The 10,487-nt window shown below is 42.2% G+C and overlaps 1 protein-coding gene across 3 annotated transcripts in view; it reads right to left on the reverse strand.

The window, feature by feature from the left end:
- Positions 1–8,636, reverse strand: part of LOC122557722 (aryl hydrocarbon receptor nuclear translocator-like protein 1) — a 41,369-nt gene extending 32,733 nt beyond the window's left edge. Inside the window, exon 1 of one of the 3 annotated variants that reach the window (XM_043705637.1) lies at positions 8,458–8,636. Coding sequence is in view for 1 of the 3 variants with exons in the window: in XM_043705634.1 (XP_043561569.1) it covers positions 838–892 (55 nt within the window). In the remaining 2 variants the exon portion in view is untranslated. Of the gene's footprint in view, positions 1–837; positions 975–1,039; positions 1,129–8,457 lie in introns of those variants that run through there. The other 2 variants (XM_043705638.1, XM_043705634.1) reach the window with 2 other exon arrangements.
- Positions 8,637–10,487: the final 1,851 nt, after the last annotated feature.

The raw sequence follows: 10,487 nt of genomic DNA on the forward strand, positions 1-10,487 counted from the left end.
TCAAGAGTGCAGTGCTGGATAAACACAGCAGGTTAAGCAGCATCCGAGGAGCAGGGAAATTGACGTTTCAGGCATAAGCCCTTCATCAGGAATGGCTTGAAACGTTGACTCTCCTGTTTCTTGGATGCTACCTGACCTGCTGTGCTTATCCAGCACCACACTCTCGATTCTGATCTCCAGCAGCTGCAGTCCTCACTTTCTCCTCCTGATATATTTGCCAACCCCATCCTCCTGTCTCCTCCCCTTACTGATTAAGAACTGATTTCTGTCTTAAATACACTCAATGACCTAGCCTCAACAGTCTTCTGCAGCAATGAGTTCCATGGATTTACCAGCCTCTGTTGAAGCTCCAAAGACCATGATCTCCACCGCCTGGAAAGACAAGACCGACATGTAGGAACACTACCAAGTCACTGAGTTCCCTCCAAGTCACACACCATTGTGGCTTCGATGTACATCGCTGCTCCTTCATCATTGCTGAGTCAAAATCATGGAAATCTATCATGTAACACATTTGAACACCTTCATTACATGGAATTCAATGGTTCAAGGCAGCAGCTACCACCAACCGGGGTAACTAAGGATTGGGTGATAAATGCTCAATATATCATCCACATACACATCCCAAGAAAAATGACATAAAAAGAATGATTAAACTCCATACATTTTCAGCTGTCAGCAAATGTTTCAGTACAGATTTATACACTAAGTTTATGGTATTACTGTAGCAGTACTCAAAAGTTCTTGCATAAGCTGTACACACTCAAAAATAGAACATGGTTTCTTGATAACAATATGTCAGGGAGCTTTATGAGAAAATAAAAAAAAACAAATTACCCGAACCAATCATGTTGCCAAGATACAATAAAGGCCATCTGAATACATGCCACATAGGCGACTTCCTGATTAAGTTCCCTTGTGAAATCTGAGCAAATGCCAACAGTGATGGCCTGGAAACAGTACAGTTTATCTCATTAGGTTGCTCCATTTCTTTCTGCTAATTTGCACAGCAATATAGTCATTCTAAAAGCAACCAAACCTTCAGCCGACTTGAAGTGCTACAAAAGGGAATCCACGCAGCAAGACCTGATTTTCTCATCGCTCGATTGTTGAAGGAGCAGTCAAGTGACTGGCTTAATCATACACCAAAGCTGATTACATGGTGAGGCTAACACCTCTACTAAGCAATAAATCAAGGTCAATCCTAAAGTAGGTCAGATGAATCAGCTGTTGGAGAAAGAATCGGTGCTACCATCAGTGCTGAATTAACCCTTGTCTCTCACAATAAGCTTTGACAGATGAGGTTACGCTTATAGATATGACAGAGTTAAATCTAGATACACAAATCAATACAAGCAACAATGGAGGATAATGCAGCCATGGAAAAAAGGAAACAAAGCATTGAAGTCCACTTCCAAGAAGATAATTAAAAAGCAGAGAGGATGTGTTAAGTTTGCGTCAATCCTTTGTTAGATCTCATACAGAGTACTGTGCAGAGATCCCCAATGTTATAAATTAGATTAACAGCCACCAGGGAAGGTGCAAAAAAAAAAGATATACAAGCCTAATACCAGAATTAAGAGTTTAAATCCATCTGGAAAGATTTCTTACAAAAGAGAAGGTGGGGAGTAACCTGTTGGAGGTGTTCAAAGATTATGAAAGCATTCAACACAATAAACTTTGGGAAGATGTGAAGAGAGGGATTTTGGGTTCACAGGAAATCACTGAGTGTTAGAGTAGTACAAAAACATTTTTATCAATTTTCTTTGTTTCAAAGAGGCTGAAATGTAAAATGTTGACATTATGAACTCAGATTCCATTGGAAGCACTGTGTACATTCTGGGCACTGTACGTCAAAACAAATCTATTTGCTCTGGAGGGAGCAGAGATTTATCAGAACGATATTGTGAATAAAAAGGTTAAATTATGAGAATAGACTAAGTTTGAATTCCCTTAATCAGAGAAAATCAATAGAGCTGTCCTTGAGATGTTTAAGATACTAGAAGAAATGGACGGTTTTCCTTTATGAACCTTACTTCCTTTGCTGGGGTAAAGATCATGCCAAGGGGGCATCACCTCAAAGCTTGAGCCAGTTCATTTAGAGGTAATGGAGGGAAGACTTTCTTCAAAAATAGGGGCAGTGAAAATTAGGAATTCACCCCTAAAGGGTGTTGGGCCTAGTGGGGGTCCATTGATAGTTTCAAAACGGAGACAGTTAGATGTTGTCAGATAAGAATAATGAGGCTCACAGGGGCAGCTGTTACCTAATTGGACAATGGAACAGCCTTCAGGGGCTGAACTACCTCTTGCTGCTCCCATGAGCAACAATTTCAAAGAAGCATTATTAAAAGGAAAGCAAATTTAAGTGATGCAGCTATTACTGCATGAAATACCTAAAAGCATAGAAAAATCGATGCTCAATCTTGTACACTTTCCACAATTACCTTGTGACAATGTGCAAGCTTTCATGATGAAAACATGAACTGTAAACAAAGAAAAGACATTGAGCAGTTTCAGATTATTACATACTGAAAAAAATCAATGGTTTTTCTTGGAATATTGATCAGTGCTTGCACAAGTAGGTGGAGGAGTCAAATAAGTGGGGAAGTAATTGGGCAGAGAGATAGCCCAAATCCCTGTGTCCACAGGACATTTGCAAACTAAGGTCCATGGATCCATGGTAGAACAGGATTTCCTAAGTTCTTGGAGGTCAGTTTCCCAACTTTGTATCTGACAGAAAGTTTCAACCAATACAGTACTGTTGAAACTTGGCAACTTGCAGCAAGGGATTTTATGGTCATTTAAAATATGATTGTGACCATAGAAAGAACTTGCACTTTCATTAACTTCAAGTGCCTCAAAGTTCTTTGCAGTGAATTAAAAACTTTTTCAAAGTGCGCTTATGCATTGGTTGTAATGTAGGAAATACAGGAGTCAATTTGCATAAAGCAAGCTCTCACAAAAAAGCAATTTGATAATCACAGATAGTCAGCTTTCTAAATTTGTAAGTATTGCTTGAGGGTTAAACTATTGGTCAGGACAACAGGGAGAATGCTCCTGCTGCTCTTCAAAGCATCCCATGGAAGTTTATGTTCCTACCTGAGTGACAGAAGCCTCGATTTAAAGTGTCATCTAAAAGATGGAACATCCAAAGGTGCAGCATTCATAGTACAACGTGTCAGATATTTGTACTCAAATTGCTGCAGGTGACCTGAATCCATGACCTATCAGAAGGGAGAGGGGGCTGTCTATTGCACTATGGCTGACACCAAACATGACTAATATGAACGTCTCTCAGCGTGCAAGCATTTCCCTGGGAATATTTAAAGTGGCTCAACTTTGAACTTAACCTGCAGCTTTTTTTCCGAATGACATTCTGATTCCCAACATCCAACCTCCCCACACATCCAGAAATCAACTGATTATTCACTGCCTTCACAAATATGATACATAAGAAATAGATCGGCAAAACGTAAGCAATGAGCACACCTGGAAAGCAGCACTGAGGGTTGGCAATATCAACATAGAGATAGCTTTCATGTCAATTCATTTGGGATTAATATTTCCCTTATCTGTGCCACACTATATCATTCAACTCTCTAACAAAACAAATTAGAGCAGGAAGCTGCAATATCTTTGATTTGTGAAGACGGAGGGGAAGTATGAAGGATCATAGAATCATACTGTACGGAAGAAAGCGTGGCGCATCAAGTTTGTACCATCAAAAATATAAACTCGTCCCACTTTCAAATACTTTGAATGTTATGACACTTTAAATTTTCACCCAAGTCCCAGGCTGTGTATTCCGGATCATTACTACTGTCTGGGTGAAATGTTCTTCCTCAAATCCCCTCTAAACCCCCTGCTTTTCACTTCAAAATTGTGCCCTCTTGTTAATTTCACCTTGTCCATGCCCCTCATGACATTATGTCAGGCACCTGTCCCCCACAAACCCCTCCCTCATTCCTCCCACTCCAAACAAACCAGTCCAAGCTTATCCAGCCTCTCTTCATTACTGAAATGCTCCATCCGACGCAACTTCCTGGGAAATGTTCTTTGCATCCCCTCCTGTAAAATCACACCCTTCCAACAGCATGGTGACCAGACTGCACACACTATTCCAGCTGCGGCTCAAACAAAATTCTGTACAGCGCCAACATTACCTCCCAGCTCTTATAATCTACACCTCAACTGATAAAGGCAGGCAAGTACCATGTATGCCTTCTTAACCACCCTATCAACCTGTCCAGCCAACAACAGGGAGCTGTAAACAAGCACATTAGCCCATTCCCCCTCTCCCTACCTTCCCCTCACTTTTGATAGCCCATTATGTGCAATGTGAACTTTCCTTGGAAATAAATTTATTGACTGCACAGGTGATTATAATGGTGGTTAGTATTTAACAAAAGGAATAAAAACGCACAAAAGAAAGTCACAGTGATTGAACAATGTTCTCACTGCTAAATTCAGTCGGGTGTGAGAGCACTTCTGGATAATATTAAAAAAGGGAAAAAAGAAAAGATAAATCATGCAGAATTCAGGGATCTGGGGTAAGAGTGGAAAGGTGGAGTTGAAGTCCAAGATCAGCCATGACTGTACTAATGACAGTGTAGGCTTTACAGGCTGTATAGCCTAATCCGATCTCCTGTATTTGTGTTTTTTAATTATGAATGGTAAAGTGAAATGCACAGGCTACTGACGTATAAAAAAGTGAAACAGCTGAAATTACAACATTCAGTGTGGTAGGTGGCCAGAGGAAGCACTGATGGGAGAATCAGTTATGGGGAAAGTGGTCGTAGAGTTGATATAGGATGGGAGGAGGGTTAATAACTGACCTTCCATGGCATTCCCCAGAGTTACATGGAATGCTTTGGAATTTATAGCTCAGGAAAAGGCCATTAATCCCAAACGGTCCATGCTAGTGTTATGGTCCATGAGAACCTCCTCCATATCAGCATGTCCTTTTCCCACATATGGTTATCATGTTAGGATCATCTGGAATGGCATAGCAGGCTCAAGGGCTGTATAATACACTCCTGATCATTTTTTAAAATTTTCTTATTCTAATAAATATTCTTTTGGGTAGAGAATTCTGCATGCTTCTAGGTTAAAAAAAAAGTTTCTCTTAAGTTCTTTATTGCATTTATTAGTGACTATCTTATAAATATGGCCTTAGCTCTGGTCGTCCACAAATGGAAACATTGGTAATTTTTCAAACTTTACACTGTTGACACCTATTTTTCAGACACCCTCCAGAGATCAGTGTCAGCTCTGATTCTGTGGGTCGTACCCCTTGCTTCCAAATTCCAAGTTCAGGTTAGGGCTTCAGCACAAAAAGCAAGGCTGACACTTCAGCACAGAGCTGAAATATGGTCCCTTTTCAGGCAGGATATTAAACTGTTTGCTGGGGAAACATCAAACAATTTTGAAGATCAGCAAAACTCTTCTCCCCGAGATCCTGGCCAATGTGTAATCCTCAAATAAACTTCACAAAAACAGATTACCTGTTCATTATCATATTGTGGTTTGCGGAGGTTTGCTGTGCACAAATAGGTTGTCATTTTGCCGACATTATACAGCAACTACACTTTAAAACCAAGCTGTAAAGAGCTCAGTAGCCATGAAAACACTATATCAGCAGTCTTTTTTTATTGCTGTTATGGATATTTGATTGTGGACATTTTCAGCACCTTTTAAGGTCATAACTCTTAAACAGCTTTACAGATTTGTTTCGCAGAATAATTTACAACTTTTGGATTTTATCCCAGAAACTAAAACACCCCTTAGGTTATGGAGGTGGCTGTGACTGACTGCAGCCTCTAATGGCCATCACTAAAATTACCTTGAACTTGTTTGAGTGCCTAGTGGTGTTTGGGGGCTAGCGGGAGGGAAATTGTAGAGAGCAAGCAGAATTTATCTTCATAGAGTAACCTCTTCAAAATATGTTGGACTAGCTGTAATGATCTCCACTGATTAAAATTGATGGACAAATTTTAAACTGATTACGAGTAAGGCCTCAATCTTAAAAGATGACCAGTGTTTTGTTTTGCATGGTGTGGAAGCATTTTACATGTAATGAAGTTTTCCTTCAGTCACTATTAGAACAAACATGATAAATGTTCCCCTAAAAAAAAGTCAGAGAATACTATTACAATACCAAGAATACAGAAATGAGAGGAAATATCCCACTCAGTTAATACATACAAAAATCACAACACTCCTGACTGAGCCTTAACCGTGCAGCAGTGAGATACATCGGGTTTACAAAAGGTGTTTCATACGCAAATACACAGACCTGACATACTTGCTGAGGTAGGCATTAGCAACAAAGGTACACTTTACATAAAGAAATTTAAAATAATAATATATTTTCAGTTCACAATGCAAAATGGGCAGAAATGCACAACTCAATCTCAGAATATCAGCTCCAAATATGAGAATCAGACTTAATAACATGGCAAAACATTCTAAAATGCTTCATACTAAACTATGCAATAGATTATCAAAGACAGGAGGCCAAAAGCCTCATCAGACACAGGTTTTAGAGCATGTTAAACGAGGAAGAAGAGGCATAGAACTAAATAAATATTTAGGGGGAATATTCCAGGTTATTGGGTCAAAGCAGCTGAAGTTTATAAATGTAATAAATGAAATGCTAATCAGATGTTTATGAGGGAATAAAAAAACATACAAACATGATACAGCTTTAAGACCACCAAATATGTAAAATAAGGCATTTTCCATAGCTAGTTATAGCAGTTAACATTTGTCAAATTCAACGAGGTCAGAAAAACATGGTTACAGAAGTGAATCCAACATAAGGTACAACATTTACCACATAACAGACCACAGAACTAGAGGGCATAGGTTTAGGATGAGAGGGGAAAGATATAAAAGAGACATAAGGGGTAACTTTTTCCACACAGAGGGTGGTACATGTATGGAATGAGCTGCCAGAGCAAGTGGTGGAGGCTGGTACAATTGCAACATTTAAAAGACGTTTGAATGGGTATGTGAATAGGAAGGGTTTGGAGGGACATGGGCCGGGTGCTAGCAGGTGGGACTAAATTGGGTTGGCATAGACGGGTTGGACAGAAGGGTCTGTTTCCATGCTGTAAATCTCTATGACTCTAAGAGAGAGATGGTGACATAGTGGTAATACCAGTAGACTAGTAATCCAGAGGTTCAGGTTAATGCTCTGAGGAACACAAGGTCAAATGCATCTATGGCAACTGATAGAATTTGAACTTTGCTTACAAATCTGCAATATAAAACTGGTCGCTGTAATATCAACCACGCCAACTTTTGCCAATTGACAAAACAAAAATAAAACCAAGGCTCTTTAGAGAAGAAATGATCTTTTAACTAGGGAAGGAAATCTGCTATATGTACTTGATCTTGCCTACATGCAACTTCAGACCTATAGACATATGGCTGATTCTTAGCTGCCCTCCGAAAGGCCTAGCATGCCACAGTTCAAGGGCAGTTGGTGGTGGGCAGCAGTTCTTGCCTGGGATACCCATGTCCCTTGAAAAGAATAAAGGAAATAAAATCTATACCCCAGATGCTAACTTTTACCTTTTTTTAAAAAAACAGATGGACTTGCATTTCAACATTATTTGTTTAGTTTTAATTTTGGCATATACATTTTATTTATGTCACACCAATCCAAAACACCTCATTGATCTGCAACAATGTGCATGTACGCAGGAACTTTAATAGAGTAAAAAGTTTCAAGGTACATCACAGGAGCATTACTAAGTGAAACGTCAGGAACTATTAAGTAAGGTGACCCAATGTTCCATCAGAAAGTGCAGGTTTTGAGAAATGTCTTGAAAGGTGCTAAGACAGACGAAGAGGTTTTAAGGAAGGATTTCCTGAATTTAGGGCCTATTCAGCAGGAGGCCAGGATGGTGAGGGCAAAGAGAACTGGAAGAATACAAGATGTCAGTATTAATGGAGAGCAGAGATTTCGGTTGGCAAAACCCTGCATCAATGACTACTAGATCAGACACACACGCACACAAACACAGTATCAGACCACAGGAAACAAAATCACAAACGTCATAAATAAAAAGGGCATTTCCACCACTGCAAATTGCTTGATTGCACGAAGTAGCTTCTGAATGATGCAGTGCAAGTTGGAAGTTGTTTACTGATAAAAAGATAGAGAGAAAAACGGTTCGTTTGTTATGACAGGAAGGGAAAAGCACGAATGCTAACCTCTTTCGAACTGAAAGCAATGTCTGCAAAGGTGTAAAATACATTGTAGGGGAGATGCGTGGGGAACAAGTGGGGATGCAGCGAGAAGGAAGTGGGGATCCATTGGCTCCAGTTCCAGGCGAGTGCAAACTGGATTAACCTGTAGATCGAGAGTGGAGGGGGGGGGAAGAGAGAGTATTAAAGCCCAACCCCCGCAAATATCTGCAGCCTGAGCTGCGGCAGTGGGTCACTCACCTTACAATGGGCGGAGAGCTAAAAGGTATTCCCTCCTGCGGGTGTGCTGCCTTGTCGTCGGCTTCTACACCTCGCTACTGAACCTGAACCTGGACCGCCACCGCCACGGATACAATGTCGCAAGGTTCCACTGACCTACTTCCAGCCGCTGACGTAACCACTGACCTGGATCCTCTGGAGTCACACCCCCGCTTCCTGTCAATCACCGCCCCCTCGGTGTGCAGCTCAACCACTCGGCTCACCGCACCGGCAGCCGCGCCAATAGGGGAGCGCCTTTCCGCCACCACCCCTTCGGGGGTGGGAGACGGCGGACTGGACCAATCGTCGTCCGTCACCGGCTGGCCTCGGGCCAATCAGAAACACCCGCTTCCGTTGATTGGATGGGCGGTTAAAAACGCGCGCAATGAACCAACCGGAGCGTGGCTCGCGCGGACGGCTTGTGTGTCCGCGGGCGACCAATCCGAGCTTCCCTTTCATCACCGGCTGGGGACGATGCAGCGGCGGTGGTCGCCATAGCAACGGGCTGCAGGCTGGATCCAGAGAATTAAAGAGAGAGGTGGATTGGAGCAGCAAGGTCAGAGTGGGTCAAAGGGAAAACAAGATCTACTGTTTGGGAAAAAAGACACACCCAGGTACGTTAAAGAGTTTGTTGATGGGACTCTGAACACAGGTTTTTAGATTAGATTCACTACAGTATGGAAACATACAGGCCCAACACTGACCCTCCAAAGAGTAACCCACCCAGACCCATTCCCCTCTGACTAATGCACCTAACACTATGGGCAACACCAGTTTATTAGCAGCTCCTAAAAGAGAGTTGGATAAATAGTCAAAGAGCAAACAAAATGCACAAGCGTGAGCAAGCCTGCAGAATCAACTCTTGGAAAGAACTAGATTAAATTCCCTACAGTGTGGAAACAGGCCCTTCAGCTCAACAAGTCCACACCGACCCTCCAAAGAGAAACCCACCCCCTATATTTACCCCTAACTAATCCACCTAACACTACGGACAATTTAGCATGGCCAATTCACCCGACCTGCACACCTTTGGACTGCAAGAGGAAACCAGAGCATCCGGAGGAAACCCACGCAGACACTGGCCCCCTATATTTACCCCTAACTAATCCACCTAACACTACGGACAATTTAGCATGGCCAATTCACCCGACCTGCACACCTTTGGACTGCAGGAGGAAACCAGAGCATCCGGAGGAAACCCACGCAGACACGGGGAGAATGTGCAAACTCCACACAGACAGTTGCCTGAGGTGGGAATTGAACCCGAGTCCCTGTGAGGCAGCAGTGCTAACCACTGAACCACCATACCGCCCCCAACTAGCACAGACTTGATGGACCGATTGGCCGCCTCCTGAGCTGCGCTGTGCTCTAATTCTACATCCAAACCAAAAAAAACTGCTACAATTGAATAATCTTTACGCTCAGGATTGAGCCAGAAAGCTTTCCCATGCTGCAAAACTGAGAGGTGACACCTTTATTTGAAATGGCATGTGCTGGAGAAACTCAGTATGTCTGGCAGAATCTGTGGATTGAAAAACAGAAAGAGTTAATGTTTTGAACCCAGTACCCTTCGTTAGATCCGAAAGCAGATGGAGAGAGGTGATTTTATGCTGATGTTAGGTTGGTTGAGTTGAAAAGGGTGGAGGCAATGCCCAGTCTCTTTTATATCTTTCCCCCTCACCCTAAACCTATGCCCTCTAGTTCTGGACACCCTGACCCCAGGGAAAAGACTTTGTCTATTTATCCTATCCATGCCCCTCATAATTTTGTAAACCTCTATAAGGTCAACCCTCACCCTCCGATGCTCCAGGGAAAACAGCTCCAGTCTGTTCAGCCTCTCCCTGTAGCTCAGATCCTCCAACCCTGGCAACATCCTTGTAAATCTTTTCTGAACCCTTTCAAGTTTCACAACATCTTTTCGATAGGAAGGAGACCAGAATTGCACGCAATATTCCAACAGTGGCCTAACCAATGTCCTGTACAGCCGCAACATGACCTCCCAACTCCTGTAC

Source organism: Chiloscyllium plagiosum, chromosome 16, assembly GCF_004010195.1.
Source record: "Chiloscyllium plagiosum isolate BGI_BamShark_2017 chromosome 16, ASM401019v2, whole genome shotgun sequence".
In the NCBI taxonomy this organism is placed as follows: domain Eukaryota; kingdom Metazoa; phylum Chordata; class Chondrichthyes; order Orectolobiformes; family Hemiscylliidae; genus Chiloscyllium; species Chiloscyllium plagiosum.